The 26,254-nt window shown below is 38.4% G+C and overlaps 1 protein-coding gene and 1 long non-coding RNA gene across 20 annotated transcripts in view; one reads left to right on the top strand and one right to left on the bottom strand.

Moving 5' to 3' along the window:
* DST (dystonin) overlaps positions 1–26,254 on the bottom strand; it is a 333,803-nt gene that overhangs the window by 210,656 nt on the left and 96,893 nt on the right. For 14 of the 19 annotated variants that reach the window (XM_087945460.1, XM_087945467.1, XM_087945608.1 and 11 more), the window contains 3 exons: positions 12,770–12,859; positions 9,622–9,699; positions 6,197–6,289 (listed from right to left, as the gene is read on the bottom strand). In XM_087945460.1, coding sequence (XP_087801586.1) covers positions 6,197–6,289; positions 9,622–9,699; positions 12,770–12,859 — 261 coding nt within the window. Of the gene's footprint in view, positions 1–6,196; positions 6,290–9,621; positions 9,700–12,195; positions 12,295–12,769; positions 12,860–26,254 lie in introns of all 19 variants that reach the window. The other 5 variants (XM_087945452.1, XM_087945541.1, XM_087945485.1 and 2 more) reach the window with 2 other exon arrangements.
* LOC148132982 (uncharacterized) lies at positions 6,793–8,962 on the top strand. The gene is made up of 2 exons (XR_015747016.1): positions 6,793–6,910; positions 8,455–8,962. It is a non-coding gene; the product is annotated as an uncharacterized LOC148132982 (long non-coding RNA).

Here is a 26,254-nt window from a genome sequence, read left to right as displayed (position 1 = left end):
AGCCAAGAGAAACCACCCTGTCTCTCTCCCTCTCAGCCCAACCTATGCCATGATTTTGTTGTTACTGTGAGGAAAAATGGGTGGGAGAAGGGAGTGCTTTGTATATTACCTTGAGCTCAGGATCAAAAGGGGGAATATAGATCAAATGAATAATGTAATTTAATTACATTTAATATAGTGTTAAAGAATTCACATCAAATTTATTGGGTGCTCCATCTCTGGAGGCTTTTAAGAAGAGATTGGACAGCCATTTGTCTGAAATGGTATAGGGTTCCTGCTTGAACAGGAGGTTGGACTGGAAAACGTCCAAGGTCCCTTCCAACTCTGTTATTCTGTTAAATGTAGTTTTTCTCTTTGGCAGTTGCTCTGATACATGGCCTTCCTACCTAATTCTGGCCTCTGAGAAATGGTGCCCACTTGCAACATAGCACCATGCTACCTTCACTGTATAGGGAGGTTGAGGGACCAATCAGCTGGCTCTTCTTTCTGAACATTTTTTTTCGGAGCTCCATCCCTCAGCCTCTCAATACAGTGGAAACCATGTAGGCCATCCCAGAAGCAGAAACCATTTTGGAGCAGCTGCAATGAATTGTGGCTGCTCCAAAATGGCAGCCACTTTGGAGATGGCGCCATGCAGCCTCCAGGGAGGCAGTGGGCCAGTTCTCCTTCTCAACTGTGATCTCCAAAGCGGAGAGCTCCCACAGTGGATGCCTCATGGTGTCGTTCTGGAAGTGGATGCCCTGTGGCCTTCACTGTTTGGGAAGACGGTGTGGAGGAGCCAGATGGAAGATCTACCAAAAAGGTAAGTGATGGGGAATGGGGAGACCCAGCACCATGAAAAGCAGTAAGGCCAAGACTTGAAGGGACACAGTGGATTGAGAAAGTAGGCCCCATGCCTCAAGGAAAACACTAGGGCAGGAAGTGGAGTACAGGGTGCTTCATTCAGAGGATGGGGGAGGTTCCAGGAGGCTCAGGGCAGGCCACGTGTAAGTTGGGGAGGTGCTGCACTGCAGGCCTGGGCTAAGGGCAGTGCGAAGCCTCCCAGGGCCTCCCCCATCCCGAGGCGCCCCATGTTCTGATTAACTATTGCAACAGAGAAATCAGGGATTGGGGTTAAGTGAGGCAATTACTTGGGCACCTCACTTAATTACTGACATGACTTGTGGCAATAATGGGCAGGCTCCGTTACGTTCATCAGCTGAGGTCTACTGTAATAAAGCAAAGATTTGAGATAATTTGTGGTAAGAGTTCATATAAAGAGAAACCAAAATATACCATTTTAAAGGTTATGCATAAGCTGTTCTTTTAAATTGCAGTCTAATAAAATTCTAACACTAAAGTTAGCCTTCCAAAAGCCTCTTCTCCAATGCCAGGCTAATTACCACTATTAGCTGAATAACACCATCAGGTAAAGTTTGAATCCTACCATACCACTATTGAAATAATAACTTGGCTCTATTATTTGTTCTAAGCAAACATTTGCTTTTGTAAGCAATTGCCTTTCATATACTCATTATGAAAACTGAATAATGAGGAAGAACTAAATAAGAAGAAACAAGTCTTTAAATTATGGATCTAGATGCAGTTGCTAAGAATGTGAAGGACTGCAAGATGAACCAATCATTCTGCCCTGGCCTAGATAAAGGCAGACTAGTCCCTTGAAGTGCGATTCTGTAAGCAATTATTGACATATTTGGGAGATGCAGTAAAGTATTTCTCCTTTCTAGTTCCTACATTTCTGACATGAGGGATAATAAATTTATTAATTATATATAAAGAAAATAATCTCCTTATGCTGCGTCACCTGTAAAGTCATGGAATCAATTATTAACCAATCCATCATCCTCCATTTAGAGACAAACAACCACCTAGACTATGTATCTGAATGGTCTAACATATGGCAACTTCAAATCTCAACAAATAAATGCTCTGTCTTACATATTGGTAAAAAAATCAGAAAATAAAATACAAGCTGAATAATCAAGATCTTGTTGATGACCCAAGCTCTGTAAAGGACCTGGGAATACTCACCTCTAATGATCTAAGTGCTAGAGCCCACTGCAACTACATAGCCAAAAGGCATTAAGAGTTGTTAACCTAATCCTACGTTGCTTTTTCTCTGGTAATATCTCACTACTAACCAGAGCATACAAAACATTTGCTAGACCAATACTCGAATACAGTTCATCAGTCTGGAATCCTTATTACGTATGTGATATTAGCACAATTGAGAAAGTCCAGAAGTATTTCACAAGAAGAGTTCTCCACTCTTCTACTCGTTGTAGAATACCTTATGCCACCAGACTCGAAATTCTAAAACTAGAAAACCTTGAATTACGCCGTCTTCGGTCCGACTTAAGCATGGTATATAAAATCATACATTGCAATGTCCTACCTGTCAATGAATACTTCAGCTTTAACCATAACAACACAAGAGCACACAACAGATACAAACTCAAAGTAAACCGCACCAAACTTGATTGCAGGAAATACGACTTCAGCAATAGAGTGGTCAATGTCTGGAATACTCTACCCGACTCTGTAGTCTCTTCCCCAAACCCCAAAAACTTTAACCTTAGACTGTCTACTATTCACCTCACCCCTTTCCTAAGAGGTCTGTGGGGCGTGCATAAGCGCACCAACGTGCCTACCGTCCCTGTCCTATTGTTTCTCTTATTCTATTATTTTTCTTATATGTACCCATTTCATATATTCACAACTATGTATACACTTGTACTTATTATCTTGTAAACAATTGACAAATCAAATAAATAAAATAAATAAAGAAAATAATAACAGATAATAAACTAGAAAAAGTTGAACAGGTTGAGGAAAATAAAAACAGAAGAGAAAGTGAATGGACAGTATTTGTCACGTGGACAGAGTTCTATTAATATAAGACAAAATCAATCATGCATAGCTAACAAAGAGCCATTCATCATTCATCTTCTAACCAGCATTTTATAGAAACATATTCAAAACTAAATGATTTATAAAACCCCTGAATGTGTGTTCCCTTGTAGATAATTCTTCTTTAGCAATTGCCTTATTTAGCAACCATTTGCAATTATGACTGTGATGAAAAGTAACTTTAGCACTAATCCTTCCATGTAAAGCAAAGAAAGGCTGCTATACAATTACAAGCACAATGACAGTTTCACTTAGCAACTGCTTCATTTATCAACCAAGTTGCCAATCACAATTATGGTCAGTAAATGAGGATTACCTATATCTTGGAAATTATGGGAAACTACAATAAGATATTCCAACAGCTTTTTCCATCTCAGCCTCACAGAAATTCAAGTAAGCAAGTAAGAGGGGAATAGCAATAGCAAACGTTTTCATTACAGACAATGACTGCACCTGGATCTAATCAACCTAACAATACCCAGCTGCAAGAACAAGTACAACAGAGATAATTTAACAAGAGGCAGTTCCATCTGAAACAATTTACACCATATATTCAAAGAAAAGGTTTTGCAGTAGAATCTCCATTAATGCAAAAACTTATCTCATGTATTTTATCATGCACTAAAACTTCTAGGAGAACTTTGGAATATTAGTGACTAAGTCAAAATTCAAAAGGCTCTTGTCTTTAAAAATGTGGGACAAAAGATAATGTAACAGAAGAATCTGGTCCAAAGCCTAACTATTATATAAACTGCATGCAATGGGGGCAATATATAACAAAAGAGGGGGGAGAAGTACAGATAGAAGTAGACAGAGTCAACTCAAAGTTACCTTGAGATATGTCTTTCTTTAACTAAAATCAAATTACAACTGGATTTTATACAGCTTGAGCCTCTCTTTGCCTTTTTGCAACCCCTAAGATTAGTACTCTTAAATTATCAAATTTAACTTGCCTTGAAATTTATCTGGAAAAAAAATCAAAATATTATATCAGTATCCCGGAGATATAACAGACCAACGTAAAAGGAGATGGGAGAGTGGAAAAATATGGGGGAAAAATTGTACCCTTTGAAAGGCTTTTTAAAATGACAGTTCACTATGATATGACAACTTGCAAAGAGTATAGCAGCTTTTCACATCCTAGAGTAAGGATTAAATTGCAGGAGTTAAATAACTCCATCTCAAGAACTCTAAGAAGATCAGTGACTGATCTTTCCTCTCGCACTTTGCATGAATGCTTGCCAGCCCGAATATTGCTCCTCTTCTCAAACTGAACCAATTCTAGAAGCTGCAAGGCCAGACTTTCCTCCTTTAAAGATTAATTTCTTTCAGATTCAGATAACTGCAGACAAAATACAGACTCTCTACCTGCAGGGAATTACTGATTTCTACATATGGTGATATGGGGGAAATATTAGTTTCATACGTGTAATCAAGTTTTTAAAAGACATCTTGCTTTTCAGAATTTTTTTTTTAAATTGCAGTTGCAGGAAAGAAAATGCTGAAATCTTCAAGAAGAAAAATGATACATAATTTAAAGATGCTGAAATTTGTAGAATAGGCTAGAATACAACAAAAGATTATAAAAGGCTTGAAAGCAGAAAAAATGGAGTACATAATAATGAAGTGGGGATATAAGATCTTTCAGAACATGAACTGTGTCCAATTAAAAAGAAGCGAAGCAAGAACATTCCATTAAAAATACACCAGCCATCATGCTTATCGAGCAACACCCAACACTATATGCTTTGATACTAAAATATGTGATCATATGTTTGACAAGAATTTGACAGGCATGAAGGGGACATTTCAGAACTGAGGTGGTCTTCAAATGCTACATCAGTAATGGGGGGAGGCCTTCAAAAAATATACCAAGCAGTTCTCTGCCCGGTTGATGGTAGGCATGGCCTAGTCTGCCTCCTGCACCACGGGGTGTGGTGGGGGCTTTTCACCATCCCTGGGTTCTGGAGGTTTTCCTCGAGCTTCCAGGAGGTCAAAAATGGCCTCCCTAGGCTCCAGAGGCCTTCTGGTGGCTGGAAATGGGCCTTCTGGAGCCTCCAAGAGCCCTCCCCAAGCCTCCCTGCAGGCCCTGCACTTACCTGGGATCCAAAATGGGCCATACGGAGACTCCTGGGAGGGTAGGGGTGGGCGGGGCCAGCCAATTGTTGCAACTACTGGTTCAGTGAACCATATGTAAAATCAACATCCAGTTCGCCCAAACCACTGTGAACCAGTAGCAGCCCATCCCTGTCAGTAATGTGTTTTACATTTATTGCTTTTTAAAAAGCTAGCAATTCCTCTTTGTCCTAATGAGCAATGCAAGTCCAAATACCATTCATTTAGCCACTGTTTTAGATATGCATGAATTGCAAAAATGTAAAGAGAATGATTTGAATATTTTTAAATGACTGACAAATGTTAAAGTGCTACACCATGGTTCTTAACAAATTGTTCTTGTTCTGGCAAATAAAATCTAAAATTTCACACTGCAGCTTTCAGACACTGAAACTGAGAAAAAGTATCTCAGATCAGGAAAATGTGTTACCCATTTCTGCAAATTCATTTGGTTCAGCAATTCTACTGCCACCTAGTGCGATCTAGACACAATCAAAATTTATAAACAGAAAGTGATGGGTATGTCTCTGCTAAGAAAGGACTAGGGATGACATGATATCAGACTTTCAATATTTGAGGGGCTGTTACAGAGAAGAGGGGGTCAAATCTATTCTCCAAAGCACCTGACGGCAGAACAAGAAGTAGTAAGATGGAAAATTATCAAGACATACAACCTAGAAATTAGGAGAAATTTCCTATCAGTGAGAAAAATTAATCAATGGAACAACTTGCTTTTAGAAGTTGTGGGTACTTCATCACTGAAGGTTTTTAAGAAGAAATTGGACAATCATTTATCCAGAAAGGTATAGGGTCTCCTGCTTGGGCAGGGGGTTGAAACAGAAGACGTCCAAGATTCCTTCCAACTCTGTTATTCTGACATAGTGTTCATTTTATGTTTGAAATTGTGGAAATTATGCTAATTATAATTATGTTATAATTAATGAATTACTCATTACATTCTGTCGCATGCCTATCTGCTTCCTTCCTGAGCTTCAAAATAAATAATAAGACCCATCTTGCAAAGGTAAAGGCACAAAAGCAGTATTAGCTTCCAAAAGACGCAACCATTTCTATCTGAATGCCAGTGACAATTCCAGTGTATTCACATTTGAAGAACATAGCCATGGTTCATCAGAAAGTTATACATTGTAGCAATGGGAGGGCACCTTACCTGAAAGTGCAAAATTATGGTCCATATTAATCCCAGTGTCAATTTAGGATTCCCATCTGTTATGTCATCATTTCGAATGTTCACCAGTTTCACCTGTTGTGGGTGGAGGGGGAGAAATGTGCAAAGGAATTAAAACAAATGCAGAAGACAATGTGCAATTTTTCTCTTGTATATGGTTGCAGTGAAGAAAAGATCAACTGGCTGTTGGTGCACTATAATTCTGGTTTATCCTGTTCCTCTTTCTCCATGAAGCAGAGGATGCCTCTAGAAAAAGCAGAATTCTTCTAACAGGATAGATGATGCTTCTATTTTTGCACAGGGATAGCTTCAATTGCAGGAGAAAGTTGGCCAGTTAAAACAAAGGAACCAATTATATTAATCTTTTCAATTGATTCTATTACTATTGCTAAAGATATCTGCATGTTAGCTTTAAGAGCTAAGATTAGCAAACTCCTAAGCTACAGCCAATTCTCAATGCCATCAAGAGATTGAACAATATCTGTTAAATTGACAGGGCAGGACTAAAAAGACAAAGTCTAGACTATGGACCCACAGAACAGCTTTGATCTCATTCACTGCAACGGGCAATCATTGTTGTGTTTGAAGCTTCATTCTTGTCTGCCAAGTCAAAGCAACATGTTGAAAAAGTGTCTGGAGAATTATGATTTCCCAATGGAGTGTAGCCTGTCACTAACAGTCCTTCATCTGTTTAAGGTAATCCACTCTGGCTAATGAATAATATTGAATATAGTCCCCAAGATGCAGCATTAAATTTTGGCTATATTCATCAAACCCTTCTGTCCTAATTTATAACATTTTCCAAATACTTTGAATTTGCTGGTCTATGACGTTATTCAAGTTAATTGGTTGATTTGATTAGAAAGGCTTTGAGAGTCTTATTATTATACCATGCTTATCTACACTATTATTTACTTTTCAATTAGGATGGAAATTATATGCTTGAACTTAAACACATGATGTTCAAACCATTTGAAAAAAAAAAATACCAAAAAAGTGTCTGTGTATGCACATTCCGAAGCAGCTATCAGAGTCTTTAAAAGGACGTGGCTGCTTTAAAGATTCAAAAGAAGATGCATCAATTCATTCTCTCAACACTTTCCAAAGGGTTCTTTTAAATGCTTTACATTCTTATTATGCTGGTAAGATATAACTCAGCACAACTCCCTGCTTGTGGGAAGGCTTCCCCAATATTCCAAATGTATCTATATGTTGTTTGAACATATGTTGATTTGGGGGGTGGTGGTGTTCCACTTCAATTTTTCTACTTCTACTTCAATTTGGTTTTGCTACAAATGTAACCTTGACACCAAATATTCCTAGGAATCCAGAATCCTTGCTAAACATAGAATCTAAATCTTAACAAGGGAAAGCAGACCAATATTATCTTTTCTCCTGCTTGGAGTATTTTTTTTTTTTCATTTTCATATGGATTGCCTATTTAGTTTGTTCCTCAAACTTTAAGTTCATTGACCTCTTCATGAAGTTCAGATTGTTCACTTACCCTCAAACATTACATGAAAATAATTTAATACATACTACTTTAACTAATAGTACTACAAATAATACCTTGTCAGCACTGACAAAATCACCATCGATTAATTGTAAAAGGCAATTTTATTTGGAACAGCTTACATCCTGAAACAATATCTGTAACATTATCACATAACAGGTAACAGATAACAGCAATATCAGCCTATCCCAGATTCTGGGGATACAAATAGTCCTCGACTTAAAATCACAACTGAGCCCCAAATTTCTGTTGCTAAATGGGACATTTGGTAACAGTTTTGCTGCATTTGATGGCCTTTCTTGCTTGTTAAGTGACTCATTGCAGTTGTTAAGGTCGTAACATAGTGAATCTGGCTTCCCCATCAACTTTGCTTGTCAGAAGGTTATAAATGGTGATCACCTGACTCCGGGACACTGTGACCGTCATAAATAGGAGTCGCTTGCCAAGCATCTAAATTTTATCATGTGACCATAAATGTGAGAAATGATCATTTTCCTTTTATCAGTGCCACTGTAAATTTGAAGAGATCACTAAACAAACTGTTATAAGTCAAGGACAACCTGTATTTCCATCAACCTTGGGAGTTGATGTTGGGGAACCCTGATTTAGTTGCTGGTATGCTGTTCAAGATAACTTTGTAACTCTTTTTCTACAGAGACAAATATATTTTAATGTTTAATGTTAATATCAGTTTTTATATTTCATTTCTAATTTTTTTTTAATATAGATCCCCTATGAAATTAGTCAATCATGTAACAAGACAAAGGAAGAAATAATAATCTTTTCTTGAATGAACAAAAAAAATGGACGAAACAACTGAAAAACATGACAGAGTATAAGAGAAGTTGCAAGTGAAAGAAACCTTTTCCTATTCTAATTCACAGTGATGGTATCCTTATCTGGAACTGTAATAATTTCAATGAATTTTAAAAGAATTCCTATTTCCTCCCACTGATCTGCTCCCTAAAATGGAAATTTGTGGCGAGTGAGTATAGTCAATTGTTTATTGTTCTCTTCTTTGCTAAAACAAGAATATTTAATCTCAGATTAGTTATAGAAACAAATCACAGTAGTCAAATTTCTACTATTCATTTCTTGAAAATATACTCTATTCTTGGTCTGCTCTTAATATGTGGCTTCAGCTCTCTTCTACTAGTTCTCGCCAGAAATGTCTAGCATACAGATTATAAGGTTCATGAAGAGAATACCAAAGATGAAATAAACACTTTAAAACAGTGGTTCTCAATCTGTGGTCCATGGGGGAGGGGGGGCATGACAGCTTGAAGAAATGTTATGATTTAAATCTTGAGTTAGGTCTTGGGGGTCTGTGGCCATAGTCCATGGCAGGTATTTAAAGTGGGGTCATGGTAAAGAAGAGTTGAGAATCACTGCATTAAAAGATTTCTCTGTTAGCCCTTGCTAACATGAAGTATGCAGTGCTCAATTCAGAATTATGCCTCAAAAACTACATTTTTGCCAGTACGTTCATTGAATCTAGCCTATTAATAAAACAACCCTATTCACAATCACACAGCAATTGCACTTACTGAATTTGCCAACATGTATTCCTAAAGTAGATGAGATTTAAGTCTAAAGCAGAATTCACATACTCTGATATACAGTATTTCCTTTCACTTCTGAGCTACAGAATTAGTAATATTGATTTTTTCCTATTCTGAATGGAGAAAAAAACACCAGGTCAACATGATCTGTAATACAATACATTGCTAAAGAAAAAAGATAGATGAAGAATATTAGAGTTCCTAAGGACAGCCAATAAGATTAACATCATCAATATAATAGGTAATAAATATTTTAACACAGAGATAAAAATGGAGAAAATATTGTTTCAAAATCAATGTTTCAATTTTGTTTCTTAAATGTGATATCTTACCTGCCGCCTTTTCAAATAATCGAGTGCAATTTGGACATTCTGTAGTCTGTGAAATCTCATCCGTCCTTTCTCTCTGGGCTAAAATCAGAAAATGGAAGATATAAGAATTTCTGTAAAGTTCCACAAATATTTTCAGACGTTATATTTCTATAATATTTTAAATATTCCTGAATATCACAGGAAAGGAAAATTATCAACAACCAAATGAAGATATTTGCATGAAATGTAATGGCTCTGGAGAAAAGCAACTCAATTTTAAACTTTACAAATGTCCTTTCCCTCCTGTGGCTTCTTTCTTTCCATGTGATTAATTAAAGGATACAATAAATATAACTAAGGCAGTAACACTGCAGCTACCAGACCTACGTATTCGTATTGCGCCAGCATAGTCTAACATGATACAGGTTTCAGTTTCATTAATTTAAATGACAAATTAAAAGTGTTCGAATTCTTGCCAACTGAAATTAATGGGACTTAAAAGTACTTCATTTTTACTGTTCCTATAAGCAGATTAAGCAGAAATTATGATCCAGCTTACTTCACCAAATCCATAAATTTCTTTTAAGGTTCATTTAAACTTAATCAGCGTTTTGGGAATATGATGTGAAGCATGTTGAAAGCAAGTTTCACATCATATGACTTATAATAGTTTGTTTAGTGGTCGTTTAAACTTACAACATCACTGAAAAAGTGACTTATGACCATTTTTCACACTTACAACCATTACATCATCCCCATGGTCATGTGATCAAAATTCACATGCTTGGCAACTGGTTCATACTTATGACCGTTGCTGTGTCCCAAGGTCATATGAACACCTTTTCCGATCTTCTGACAAGCAAAATCAATGGAAAAGCTAGATTCGCTTAACAAAACAGGTTACTAACTTAACAATTGCAGTGATTCACTTAACAACTGTGGAAAGAAAAGTCGTAAAATGGGGCAAAACCCACTTAACAAATATCTCACTTAATAACAGAATTTGTGGCTCAATTGCAGTTGTCAGTTGAGGATTACCTGTACTTTGCTTCTGGAATGAAAATGCTTCCTTTAAAAAAAGTTGTTCTTATGATAACTCCCTTCTCAAATTATCCTATCTATCCAAGCTATCTCAAATTTACTAGTATGTTAAAGTTTTAAAAAAAACTGTTTAGAAGGTTAAGCAGGTAAGTTATCAAGAGAAATTGTCAAGTAGTTTCAATCAATAACTATATTTAACTTCCTATGTAATTCTAGTTAAGTAAATACAAACTAAGTAAAAATAGTATTTGCTAAGATACATCAAAAATATATCAAAGGCATGAATCTCTGAACAGGGAACAGTCTATAGGCACCAGTAAATAGCAAAATATAGCTAATGTTCAGTCTATCAAATCCCAGTAAATTACAGAATAGAATGTAGTTTGTTCTGACCTAAGAAATCATGTGAAATATATATTACCCATATAGTGCAGGTTTTTTTTAAAGAAGTTGAAATATAAGAGCTTCATTTTGTCATCATGACTGTCATATTAATTTCTGTTTCGTGATTTTTTTTGGTTTGCATTTTGGGATGTATACTAAGACCTTATATAGAATAACCAGAAAGCTGGTTCTCAAAAAGAGACACAAGGGAAATATTCATGAGAATTTGGAAAGGCACACAAAAAAGTTTTTGAATCAGGTTAATATATCCCCATCAATTTTTGCTCAGGGAAAAGTTGGATTTACATAACCAAATATCAATGCCCTCCAGGAAAACAAAATCTTATGGTTGACCAATCCTGAACAGTGTAATATTGCTTATGTTTAGCCATCAAATTACATATTTTTCTATCCCATAACCTTAAGCACCATCATGAAAATGTGCAATCTCTTTCTTAAAAATACTTACACAACATGCATGAAGCATCAGTTATTATAGAAAACCAAAAATATTCAGCAGATTAATGATAAACGTGGCAAAATGCATGCAGTTAGTATAAAAACCACAAAGAGGAAAACTCAACAGAGAAAAAGGTCCCGTACGCTTAACTACCCGAGAATAAAGGGGGAAAAGTTGCATTGATATTTACAAATATCAATGCCTTTCTTCCCGACTTCAGATTTTTCACAAACCTTTGCCATAATGGACAAAATTCTCTACTGTCCCAACTCAAATCCCTTGTGAATTTTGTAATGCAAGTATATTGGCATATTAAAACCAAAATCACAAACATGTGAGCTATTTCACTAAATCTGTAGCAATATCTAGCCATCATTATTTGTATAGTTGGTGCATCTTTGCAAAATAAATATGTGTCCCCTAAATGTTTGCCATTTAATAAGGGACATACAGTATAGTACAATAAAGAGGTAGCTATTCTGGCAATTTTTTTTTAAATAGCCTTCCCAATGCAGCTCATGGGATGTATCCAAGCCATTGGCACCGCTCACATTTTTCTAGATTAGAAGCATTCCCCATAATGCCAATCCCATTGCCCAATTCTTTCTAATGAAAATGTTGCACACCATCACAACTGAACATTACTTTTACATTAGCAGTCGGCACTCTTCACAAACTGTATTAGTAGAGTTATGGGGGTCGGCACCTACCCCCTTATCCTCATCCTCCTCATCCTCATGCTGTTCAAACGGGCATGCTTCTGTTGAACTCACCAACCGTAAGGTCTTCAAAAAATCTCGCTCCCTTGGCTAATAAACACAGACAGGAGACAGGAGAGCAAAGACACAAGACAGACCACAAATGAAGAGAAGAATATGAATGGAAGAACATAATGAAGGAAGTAAGTGCCAAGCAGAGGAGAGAACGTTCACAATGAAAGGAAAGGACATGATATCAGAGGGGAATGTTAGACAATTGCAGCGGGAGCAATACCAAAACACAATTATTTTTAATTGGAAAAAGAATATTTTGCATCCCTCACATGTTGGATGATTTTTTTAAAAAAGAAAAGAAAATCAGAAAATCAAAAGGCAACTATTTAGAAAAGATTGGTTTTCTATAGGAACAAAAAAAATATTAGATTATTAATTATGAGACATTCTGATCCCTCTTCCCCAAAGCCTCCCAGTTGTGGAAACAATGCATCAAAGAAATACTGAATTAAGATAAGAACAAATATCAATTAAATCTGTAAAACAGTTGCGTTAAAATTAAGGAACTCACTAAAGTATCTCCTGAAAGGACTTCCAAAAGAGAAATCAAGTTATGTCCATCTCTCAGATCTTCATACAGGTCATTGACATGTTTTCGAACCTATAAAGAAAATAAGATTAAAAGTCAATGTGTGGTCTTTTTCCAGGAGAAATATTTGTATACACTCCTGCTGAATGCAGTGACATTTATACCAAGGTAAGTGTAGAAAAGACTTTAGTCTTACTGTAAGAAATTGTGTTGCAAAGCCTAGGGAATACATACATACTAAGGACCATCTTAATGTATTGAAAAATATGGCTCCTATAATATAATTTCTATATGATAATCACTTGAAATTCTCATCCCCCCGCCAACAAAGACTTCAAAGTGAAAAGAGAGACTATGGGATGCAATAATGCATATATACCATTTCAGTATTATTTCAATTAGAATAAAGAGTCCTTGAAATTGAGAAGAACCGTGCCTATTGTTTATCTGATTAGCAGGTAATGAGGTAAATTATTTTTCTATCAATTATTAAAGAATACTTTGCAGTTCTCTAATAAGAAATCCATTAGAACATATGGTTTTACTGTACTTACCAAAAGGGAAGAAAATGATAGTAAAATTAAAGATGAAAATTATTGTGTTATGATTTACAATAGTTAATTTACTTGGACTCTGAACGACAGCAGTCCTTCCATTAATAGTTACCAATAGTTACTTGCAAACAGTGCTATTTGGAATCCCCACCCCTACTTCCCACTATTACAGAGAATACACCAGTCATCCAGATCAGATTCTTGGGGGCTCTAGAGGATTTAAAGGATAGGGGAATGGAGAAAAGTCACAAACACACAGACTTCTGTTAGTGAGGAGTGTCCATGAACAAGTCCTCTAGTCACACTATGTTTTAATAGAAACAAAGAAATTCAGAAACCCAGTTAATTTATTTAATTCTGCAGAGGGGTGTGTGTGTAAAATATTCCAGATTATATATACTTGTTATTAGGCGAAAATCATAGCCTCCAAGTATACCCTAACTCAGTGATGGCTAACCTTTTCCTCGTCGCATGCCAAAAGTGCATGCGTGTGCTTCCACCAATAATGCAATGCACGCGTGACCGCCTGCGTGCACACCATGTGCCTCTGTGCATGCGCACATAACTGCCTGCATGCGCACCGCGTGCCTCTGTGCATGTGACCTCCCGCGTGTGCATCACGTGCCTCTGCACATGTACGTGTGACCTCCCGTGTGCGTACCGCATGCCTCTGCGCATGTGCGCATGACCCCCCTGCGCCATGCGCCTTTGTGCATGCGCACCCCATCCCCATGCATAGCATGCCTCTGTGCATGCACATGTACCCCTGTGCCCCTCCACCCCCTGTGCATGCGCATGCATCTCCTGGGTGCACATCTTCCCGCACATGCGTGGCAGATACCCGACAATCAGCTGGCTGGTGGGAGGACGTGCGCATGCAGAGTGAGGCTGTTTTGGATGACCTTTCGCATGCTGGCAGAAATGGTTCTGCGTGCCACTTCCGGCCCGCGTGCCATAGGTTCGCCATCACAGACCTAACTACTTATTTCTAGAAGCATGGTGGCTCCAGTGGTTGAAACTGGGCAGGAGGTTAGCAAGCCCATGTTCGAGACCCAATAGCTGCCATGGGGCTGGGTTGAGCTCTCATCCTCCACTCCAGCTCCTGATGGGGGCATGAAAGGAGTCCCCAATTGGGCATTCCCAGGGTAACAGTTATGTCAACGGCTAATCCTTTTAACCTGGAAGCGCTTCGGTGCTTCTGACACCAACATGGAAACCCTTTAGTGCTTCTGCCACAAGCACAACTATTTATTTGAGTTAACTCATGTATCATACAGAGGTGGTATTCAGCAGGTTCTGACCAGTTCTGGAGAACCGGTAGTGGAAATTTTGAGTAGTTCAGAGAACCGGCAAATACCACCTCTGGTTGGCCCCACCCCCATCTATTCTCTGTTTCTCGAGTCCCAGCTGATCAGCTGGGTCTTCTTTTGTTGCCCTGCACAGGAGAACGGAGCTGGAAAGCAGGTTAGTGGGGCGGGGAGGGAATGAGATTTTGCAGTAACCTTCTCCCAGAAGTAGGGAGGGAATGGGGATTTTTCAGTAACCTTTCCCTGCCATGCCCACCAAGCCACACCCACCAAGTCACACCTACAGAACTGGTAGTAAATTTTTTTGAATCCCACCACTAGTATCATATCCAAGAAACATAATAAAGGGAGTAAGCACCAAGCTGAGGAGGGAGAATTGTTCACAATGAGAGGAAAGGATGTAAGAAGGGAATGTTAGACAGCCTTTAGTCAACTGTGGTCATATATTACATTCCTTGATAATGGTGAAGAGGGTGGTACTGGTTAGCTTTAGCATAGTTTAGTCATCATGACACAAGCACAACCAAATCTCAGTTTTACTCAGTTTTATTTTTATTCTATTCGAGTTAGCATCTTTGTTCTAGGGAACTATCTTGCAAATTAGCTTACTATTTCTTGTATTCTACAAAGTAAGAAATAAACACAGTGTGCTGATACACTTAGGATACATAGCTAAAGCTAAATTATTATACACCAGTGAAGTGAAATTAGTTTTCAATTTGCATTTAAAACAGAATCTGAGGAATGGGGTTAAAAAAAATTAACTGTGACAACCCCTCGGCAAGTTGAATTTACTGAATAATTATTCCTTCTGGTAACAGCCTAATGAATATGCAAGTACTACCATCCAAATGAATATCTTCCTACAACAATTATTTGAAGAAAGCAAATACATACATTTATGTGTGTGTGTGCAGGGTCTTTGTGTGTATAATGTAGCCCTAATACTTTACAATTATTTAGAGCCAGATTTGTTTCTGTATTCAAAGTATTTAAAGATATATATATATGTGTGTGTGTGTGTGTGTGTGTGTGTGTGTGTGTGTGTGTGTGTGTGTGTTTTCTGAGGTTCTCGCGGGTATTTGTATGTGGATCTTTGGTTATTCGGGTTTTCTCCCGCGTAAGATTGGAAGTATCTAGGCAACGTTTTGATGAAGTCTCATTCATCATCTTCAGGCTTCTGTCTTCAGCTCTGTGCTTCTCAGAGTGATGTGAGCTTGCAGCTGCTTCTTCCTTTTAACTGCTAGTGGGGGTGTGTTCTCATTGGTTGGGGGTTTGGCTGTGTTCTGATTGGTTGGGGGGTTGGCCATGTTCTGATTGGCTGGAGGTGTGTTCTGTTCAGGTGGGGGCTTGGTTGTGCTCAGGTTGGTCTTAGTTACTGGGGGATTTGAGCTGGTGAGCTGTGATCTTGCTGTTTGGCTCGAGTTCGTGGTCGTGCTGCATCTTCATGGTGGGGGTCAGTTCGCTTCATGTATGGCTCAGAGGGGTTTGAAGTGGGTAGTGATGCAGCTGCAGTGCGGCTTCTGGTCTGTGGTCGTGTCTCATCTTCTGTGTGGGTGTGAGTCTGCTTTTTACGTGGAAGTGTGGTGGTGGCATCTTGTGTGGCCCTCGTGGGTGTGGGTCTGGTGTCATTCATCATGTTAGGTACTCGTCTGTTCATGAGGGTGGGTTTCCAAATGGCTGGTAAGCGGGAGGTGTCATCTCTTTTATTCATGCTGTGTGGGCGTTTTTCTATCTCTATGGCTTCTCTGATTATTCTGTTGTTGAAGTGTTCGGTTTTGGCGATAGTTCTGGTATTTTTAAAGTCAATCTCATGTCCTGTGGCTTTGAGGTGTTGGACCAGGGAAGAGGTCGGTTCTTCTTTTTGATTGAGTTCTTATGTTCTTCAACGCGTGCACTTATTCTTCTGTTAGTTTGTCCAATGTATGTGGTGGGACAGGCGGTGCAAGGGATTTCGTATACTCCTTGGTTTTCTAACTCAATTTTGTCTTTAGGGTTTCTTAGGATGGTGGATATTTTTCTGTTTGTGCAGAATGCTGTTTTAATGTTGTGTTTTTGGAGGATCTTGCTGATTTTGTCTGTAGTGCCTTTTATATATGGGAGGAGGGCTTTGCCGTTCTCTTGTTCTCTGTCTTGGATTTTGGTTGGGGTTTCTTTTTGGATTAGGTGGGTAATCTTCTTTCTTTGGAATCCATTGGCTGTTAGTACGTTGGTGAGAGTGTTTAGTTCGGTTTTTAGGTGTTGTTCATCAGCTAAGCATTTTGTTCTGGAGATGAGTGTCTCAGCTACGGAATTGATCTGTGCTGGGTGGTGGTGTGAGAGTGCATGTAGATAGCGGTTTGTATGTGTTTTCTTCTGGTAGGTGGTGTGTCCTAGGGAGCCATTGGGTTTTTGTATACCAAGACATCTAGGAAGGGAAGTTGATTGTTAGCTTCTGTTTCCATGGTGAATTGTATTTTTGGGGTGTAGGCTGTTGAGGTGTGTGAGGAAGTTGTTCAGTTTTTCTTTCCCGTGTGGCCAGATTATGAAGGTATCATCTACGTATCTGAGCCAGAGTTTGGGTTTGTGATCATATTTTTCTAGAGCTTGTGTTTCAAAGTGTTCCATGTAGAGGTTTGCGATGACAGGTGAGAGGGGTGATCCCATGGGTGCTCCTTCTATTTGTTTGTATTTTTGTCCGTTGTAGGTGAAGTATGTATTGGATAGACAGTGGTTGGTCAGATCTAGGATGTGCTGGGGGGGGGTTGTATTTGTTTTGGATGGCTGTCAAGGCTTCTTTTATTGGCACTTGGGCGAAGAGGGATATGACATCGAAGCTCACTAGTAGGTCGCTGGGTTGTAAGTTTTGTTTCTTTATGATCTCGATGAACTGGAATGAGTTTCTTACATGTGAGTTGATGGATTCTGCATAGGGCTGCAGTTGTTTGGCGAGAAATTTGGCTAGGTTTTGTAGAGGTGATACACAAAGAAGGAACTCCACTTAGACCAATAGTCAGCTCCATAGGCTCACCTCTACAGAGCACAGCCAAGCCCCCACCCAATCAAGTCCCACCCCCACTAGCAGTTAAAAGGAAGAAGCAGCTGCAAGCTCACATCACTCTGAGAAGCACAGAGCTGAAGACAGAAGCCTGAAGATGATGAATGAGACTTCATCGAAACGTTGCCTAGATACTTCCAATCTTACGCGGGAGAAAACCCGAATAACCAAAGATCGATCTATCTATCTATCATCTATCTATCTATCTATCTATCTATCTATCTATCTATCTATCTATCTATCTATCTATCTATCTTCTTAAGTTTTCACGGGTATTTATATGTATGGTATTCAGCCACGTCATTATAGTTGTGCTTTTAAAGTTGTAGCAACGTTTCGGCAGAATCTCATCTGCCATCATCAGGCTTCTGTATTGTGTTCGTCTGTGAAAGTCTCACAAGCCGCACTAAAAGCCTCCAATACAGGAAACACAATGTTGCCAGCCAATCAAGACAAAAAAAGCTACAAAACAGACAGAAGATATTAAAAACACCAATCAAGCAGAACACAGCAAACTCCAAGACCAATAAACACAGACCAAGACTCCTAACCAATCAGGATGAAGAAAAAACCATTCTGGCACAGCAGTAGGCTAGCCCCAAATTTAAAACAGAAAGAGCTGTGAAAGTCTGACTCACAGACGAACACAATACAGAAGCCTGATGATGGCAGATGAGATTCTGCCGAAACGTTGCTACAACTTTAAAAGCACAACTATAATGACGTGGGAAAATACCCGAACAAAGCTGAATACCATATATATAAATACCCGCGAAAACTTAAGAAAACACATACACACATATATGTAGATATATGTATGTATCTTCGTCGCTTGTATTCTTACCATTTATATGAACTGCTTCCTAATATGATTTGATTGCTTATTGTACCCTATGACTATTAAGTTTTGTACCTTATGATTCTTGACTCTTGACGAATGTATCTTTTATGTATACAGAGAGCATTTGTATCAAGATAAATTCCTTGTGTGTCCAATTACACTTGGCCAATAAAAGAATTCTAATTCTATTTCATATATATATATGAATACACACACACACACACACATATATATATATATACACATACATACACATATATACACATATATATGTGTGTGTGAGTGTAAACACAATTATCATACCTCCCAAAAGCTTGTGAAAAAATACATATCAGATACAGAGCTTTCTAGCTGACTGTTAATAAAATATTCAAGAACACAATGCTTGCTGACAGTGGCGGTTGATATAATGTTGTGACTGGTATGCAAAGGAAAATGTAGCAGAGCCTTCTAGTTTTATACTTACTCTTCTGGTACTAAGAACTTGATTCCCACAATATAAAACTAATGCTTTCACTGTTTTTCACCTTAACCTCCAAGACAGAATAAGCCATCTATTTATTCATCCATCCAATACAATAAAAATCCTTCTCCCCACAGTACAGGGCAGATCTCTAGCTATTGCAAAATACAGATTCTCCTACAAGAAGCAATATCAAAAATTACAATAACAGTATCAGTCTACGCTGAATACCCATCCATCAAGACAGAACAAGGATGAAAGCTCCTTGGCTTATTGTAGAATATTTTGTTGTTCTTCTGAGTCCCTGATTGATCTTTCCCTGATCTTTAATAAGAAAATAATGGCCAGTCCTTTTCCTTCCTTCCTTCCTTCCTTCCTTCCTTCCTTCCTTCCCTTCCCTTCCCTTCCCTTCCCTTCCCCCTTCCCTTCCCTTCCCTTATTACTCCTGTTTCTACATTGCTTTTTCATAGGCAGAGTTCTGTCTCTCATCTTTATCTTGAAGAATTTTTTAAAAAAATCCTTTTGTATCTTGGAAGACTTTGAAAGGAGGAACATACTTGCTAAATGCCATAAACAGCATAACAAGACGCTCACTAAGGAACACGTGACAGCCAGTAGCATTCACAGATTGGTTTTAAATACAGACAAAGTTCCTCTTGTCTTGACAGAGCAATATTCCCACACTCCAATGGACCGTCACTGCTCTGTAAAACTGCTTGCTCCACTTGGTTCAAAAGCCTTTCTCAAGTAAGCAGTTCACACTTGAAAAAAGTTTGTTTCCTCTCCTACTCATTGGAAAAACTAATGGAAGACATGGAGCAAAAGGAAACGATCCAAAATCTGATTTAAAAAAACAGAAAAAAATATTGTTTTGGGGTTGTTGTTTTCTTTCTATATCCACCTCATGTGTAATTATTTGAACTGGTAAACAAGGCAAGGATGCCAACAAAACCATTAATGAAATCCATGAGAAGTACAGTATAAAGCAGGCTGAAAGAATCTGTTCAATCCCTCAAGGTTTATTGTGAGAATCTGACAATTAAACTATGTGTTGCCTGGGGCAAGCAGGCTTGTGCAACAGTGATAGCACAGCTGGGTTTGGGAGGCTTGGCAGTTTGGCTGGAGCAAGAATTCCAGCCTTTAGGGGGAAGAGAGTAACTTATATTGAAGCTGAAGGAGAGGACATGCATCAATAATAAAGAAAAATAGTTAACCTAAGCAAAAAAAGAAAAGAAACCCTGTAGAAAGCAATGGTGGCAATTCACAAACGTGGGAAAGATTAAAAAGCAGTGAGTTTGATCACACATAAAGTTAACACTTAGTTTACTGGACAAATTTAATGGGCAGGAATTAAATATGTACATTTATTATATTTATTAAAAGATCCCTCTTGTTTAGCTCATAAATAAGGATTACCAATGAATCCAGCTTATGATCATATATGAATTGGTTATACCGTATTTAATATTGTAACAAAAATAGTTTATTATTTAATGATTTAACTATATCCTACTTTTCTTTTAGTAGCTGAAGATAGTCCATAAAGTGTGCCCTATGTTTCCTCACTGCAACAATTTTGTGAGTTTAGGCTGAGACAAAGTGATTGGGGTCCAAAGTCATCTCCATGGTTGAAGGTGGAATGTAAAAGCCTGGGTTCTTATTCTGCTCCTAGCTCATGCCTGTCACTTTACTAACTTCATTAGGCTTCTAACTCCAGCCAATTTCATTGACACAACTACTTAATTTAAAGCAATGGAATATGGGCTTCTGATCTGACAGGGAATCTTACTTTTCTTGGCTATCTTGTACATTTGTGTCTCGCCAACAAAGAGAGCAAAAAAGTTGTTAGCAACCGAATAGAAATACATACCTGCTTCAAATATCAAAAGACTTATTCTGGGATCTCTTTCAGAGAATGTTTTTGTATCTCCTATTCAGAGGAAGGTTAATATTTTAAATTATCCTTGATAGTAAGCACTGTTCATAGGAGAGCTGAATGCTTATCAGGATTTTCTCAAAGAGAAAATGGGCCATCTCATTTGAAATTTTAACCAGACTGAAGGATTTCATAGCCAACCAACAGAATTTGTAAAAATAAACATTATAAAAATGGTACTGTATTATCTGCTTTTTAGAAGACTTTGTTGGTTGGTTATGATTGTTTTACCTTCCTGAATCAGTAAACGTATTATAAGAGAATATCTATACTATAAAATTATGTTGTATGATTTTAGCTTGGCATATTGTATGAACCTGTTGTGAATTTTAAGCCACTGTGAACAATATACTGCAAATTACCATGCTCCAAATTCAGCAATATATGAGCTTGATAAGTAGTGGTAATTGATTTTAAAAATTATGACTTTCCATGAATCCATTCATTTCTGGCTTATTAGATATATGTAGTTCAAACTAGGTTATCCACATATGATCACTGATGTCTGATTTAAAGCTAGAAGAAGGAAAAGGACCCATTGTTAATATTTTGATTTTATTTACTCATTTATTTGGGGATAAAGGTGATCAACAGCACCCCCACACAAAATTAAAGTAAAACAGAACCATTAATACACAAAGGTACTGTTAAAACAACCCTCATACGTTTTTAAAAGAACTAGTGAAAGATATAATTTTAACCCCTTTTTTGAAGATGAAGAAGGGTAGAAACGAATCCAGTCCATGCTCATTGCAATGAATGTGGTTCATTGAAGTGACTCTAGTTAAATCTAGTTTAACTCTGATGTTAAATCATAAAAATGTAACCTTGGCTACTATCTGTTTTGCTATTCTGGATTATTTTCAGCTTGTAGGGGCCAATAATATGGAGATACACTCTGTGATATTGAGTTAGGAGCAGGAGAGGGGCTCAGTGTTCTAAATGGACCATTCCAACTCTATGAATGCCTGATGACTACCACCTTTTTTCTCAATTTAATTAACCAGGACAATAAAGGGCCCAGGATTAAAGGGGATGACTCATGTATTTTTGTGGGTGGATGTGTTCCTCTTTGCCTAAAGGAGGCAGTTCTAAGCCTCTGGGGGAGAAAAGCTTCCTTGATACAAAAGAGTTATACAAGGTCAAACATTTAATTTCGAGGAAAGGGAACTGAAAAGCTGATGGCTTCATAACTTTGGACAAAGTTGGGCAATAAAGTGGATTGAATGACCACTTCAATCAAGCTTTTTGGCCAGGATATGGAATGGAGACTGATGTCTTCACCTTGAGGGATGACCTATATTAATAAATAGATATGAAGGATGCAGTTATAATTGTAGTTTTCCTGCAGAAGCCTTTACAGGATCTGATGCTTTTGTCATTTCAGCTTTGCATCTTTCATAAGTGCATCTGAAGTCACAAAACATTACAAAGTAAAGGCGCTTGCAGCACAATGTTGCATTAGTCACTCCTCCCACTGTCCTGCAGATGCCTCTGCTCTGGGCTTTTTGGAGATTTTCATTCCTATTAACCATGACACTCTGACCTGTAGTACTGTTCCACAACATTCCTGTCATGCTACATATCTTGCTGCACATGCTGTTCAAAATATTTAAAAGTCCATGACTATACGCCGAGGTGCATAGAACGTTGTTGCCTTCCCACTGAAGTGGTACCTATTTATCTACTCATATTTGCATGCTTCTGATGTTGCTAGAGGGGAAGGAGCTGGGGCAAAGTAATGGGAGTTTACCCGGTCACATGTTGCTCGAGTTTCGAAACCAGGCTGTCAGCTTTCCAGCTGACAAGCTCAGCAGCTTTCACCACCGAACAATCTTACCCCCTCTTCCCTTGGAATACTATGATGTTGTAATTGTAAGCTGGTTGCCAACCCCTGAATCACAATCACGTGACTATAGGAATGCTATGAGGGCTGCAACTACAATATAATAGTATGTGAGAATGACCTTGGGAAGGGAAGAGAGAGAGAGATGTTTCATAGGGGAATGATCAGATAAGAGAGGTCATAACCCACAGAGAAAGAGACTCAGAAAGGAACATCCCTAACTTTTCAGGTTGTAAAACAGACAGCAGGAATTCTGTACTATTAGATTTGCAAGATTCTTTAAATGTACAGTAGCCTTAGAATAAAATAGAATTAGCTCATGTGGTCGTGTTTCTTGTCTACCTCAGAAAGCTGACACATCAGGATCCATCATTAGTCCTTCTCATTCAGTACCATTACAACACTGAATAGTCGCTGAATGCGTGGACATTAAGGGAGAACTACTTGTAATAACAATATTAATAATATAGGTACTGAAAAAGTCTGGATAATGGATGTGGCAGTGGCTACAGACAGGAGAGTAGAAGAGAAAGACCTGAAAAAGATAACGCAAGACCTACAAATAGAAGTAAAATGCCTGTGGAACAAGAAAGCAAAAATAATGATAATAACCAATAATAACAGGCAGCTTGGGTGCTTGTTTTGGGTGCAATCCCAAAACAACCAGAGCACCATTCGAACACCATTGGCATTGACAAAAATCACCGCCAGTAAATTGCAAAGGGCAGCTTTACTTGGAACAGCTTATATCCTATGATGATACTTTTTAACATCCTCAAACATCAGTATCTGGCTCTCCCAGGTCTTTGGGAAGGACTCAATAGATGGCTAAAAATGCCAAATCCAGTCTGAATATCTGGCTGACTGAGTGACAAACCATAAAACGAAATAGTAAGAAATTGCTTCTCCTATTACAAACCCCATATTGAATGAGATTTGAAAAAGAAACTGGTGCACAGAAACTCCTGCAATTAGAGGTTGATGTAGCTGGTGCTTTTTTTTTTTTTTTTGGGGGGTGGGGGTGCTCAGCTCCAGACTATGAAATGCATTCCCTCTGGAGTTTTACAGAATCTGCAGATTTCATCTTTTATCAGGCTTCATCAATTTTAATATTATTTTTTATTATTTTTTATAGTAAATCTCCACCCCCAAAGAGGGTTTGAGAAGGTGGCATTCTATTGGTTATCGAAAGCAATTCAAGATCATCACAGGAGAGACTGCTTCAAAGAAGAACAAAATATAAATCACAATAAGCGTATGAGCAATATTCCGTGGCTGAAAGGGCAGGCTCTTACTATTGTCAGAGGCTTCTGGAATTAGAACAGCCTTTCATCTGGCGAACCAAATTAGCCCAGAGAGGAAAAAAACATTCCAAATGTTACATCCACATACTCTCAGTTCTCAGGATTACAGAGCAAAACAGCAAACAAAACCAAGCAACAAATATCAGAACTAAAGACGAGCAGAGTGGGGCTAATTTGATTCTGGATTTCTGTCATCCAAAGAATATTTGCTCACTGAAGCTGAGCAGCAATTTCCCCTCTGTTAAGAGAAGTCATGTACTTTTGAAAAACCCTACATTAAAAGAGTGAAGGACTTCCTGGAGTCAAGTTTGATTGCACGGATTCCGTCCTTTCCTTCTCAGCATCAGCCAAGATTGGCTAGGTGCTGCCACCTGCTGGGTCATCAAGAACACTACATGAGTACCTCGCTCTGCTTAACATTAACACACAGGTTATCTCTAATTATACCACTTCATTGTATCATGGCCATGACACTTAATTCCACTGAATAAAAGAAAAGTGCTGCAACCAGAGATACTGTCATGCCCCTGCTGGAATCTGATTCCGAGGAGGAGGTCGAGCAGCTGACAGGGAGTGGGAGTGTGGCTCCCCTGTCTGTGGAAGAAACTGGGGAAGGGCACAGTCTGGCTGGGCAGAGCAGGGGAGAGGCAGAGCAACGCAGAGGGAATTCAGAGGAAGGGACACCTCCTCTTCATCCAGGCATGCAGGGAGGAACGGAGAAGGGAGCAACGTGAGTTGCGTGGCTTACGGGGGAGGAAAGAGCCCTGATTCCCTTCCAGCTGGGAAAACGATGTTTAAAAATCAAGCTACACACAGCAAAGTTGCTGGAAACAAGCCGTGAGTTATCTTTGTTTGTCGAGGCTTATCTGGGTTCCTGGCATCTTCCCAACTGTGTGTGTTTGTTCGCCTTTGAAGTCTGCAATTCCTTATCCTGCCCTGTCCAGTTAATTGCTGCAGCGTAGTTTGTGTGGATTTTTATTTCCAGTTTATATGTACTTTATTTTTGGACTGAATTTCCTCCACTTAAAGACTGTTCTTGGGAGAGTTTTTTCTCCAGCCAAAGGTAACTGGAACATTGGGGGCAAAGCTGGAGGTATTAAAGGGACTTTTCTTACTTATGTGACTGTGTTGCCTTTGTGCTACGCCCCGGGTCATCACAGATACACTCCACATCAGTTTATTGTGTAACACACACATACACACACACGTTACTATTATGGACTTTTCCCCACCTTATCCAAATATTAATTCCAGCCTTGCTTCATTCAGCCTTGCCCCTCTCCTCATCAAATCTTGTCACCTTTATCACATTGGGCATACTAATTTTGAACAAAATACTAACAGAGCAAATGCAATCCATGTGCTCTTCTCATCAGCTAAGTCCTACCCAATCACTAAATTAATGTTTTTGGTCAGTCTGGAAATCAGTATTTCTAACTATTCTGATATATAATTGGCTCTTAAGGAGAAGCAAAGAGTCAATTAGCCCTTCCAGAAAATTATAATAAAAAACAATACAGGTTATCCTTCGTTTAATGACCTTTCAAAGTTGCAACAGGATTGAAAAAAAATGACCATTCAAACTTAAGACACATGATCAAAATTTGGGCACTTGACAACTGGCATGTATTTATGATAGTTGTATCATAGGAGGTGCAGTGGTTAGAATGCAGTATTGCAAGCTAACTCTGCTGACTGCTGGCAGTTCGATCCTGACTGGCTGAAGGTAGACTCAGCTTTCCATCCTTCCGAGGTCAGTAAAATGGAGACTCAGATTGGTGGGTTCCTGAATTTATACAGAAGCTTTGTGTCCTTACTATAATAGAAGCAAGAATAGGTAAATAATTTGTATGCCCCTGTGTTTGTTTCAAAAATGAGACATTGTCATAGGCAACTTAAAAAACATATAGATAAGAAAGTATCAGTCTTTTAAACAGGAGAAAATTGTGGGATATATTAAATAATAGATATTTCTTATCTATTTTTTGGATGTAACCAAAAATAGAATCAAGCTGGAATAAATGCCACAGTCCATAAAGAAGTGGCAAGAAGCCAATATGTTTTTAGAGCTTAATCTGCATATTACAGCACTATACAGATCACAAGAAACATCTCACTGAATAATGTATCAATTCTTTTAAAGTCTTTCAGATGACTGTAGGTGGCAAAATAGCATACA

Source organism: Notechis scutatus, chromosome 1, assembly GCF_049901735.1.
Source record: "Notechis scutatus isolate UNSWTSFEM ecotype Mainland chromosome 1, rNotScu1.2, whole genome shotgun sequence".
NCBI lineage: Eukaryota > Metazoa > Chordata > Lepidosauria > Squamata > Elapidae > Notechis > Notechis scutatus.
The sequence above is the reverse complement of the archived record's forward strand: the minus strand, read 5'-3'. Positions and strand labels throughout refer to the sequence as shown.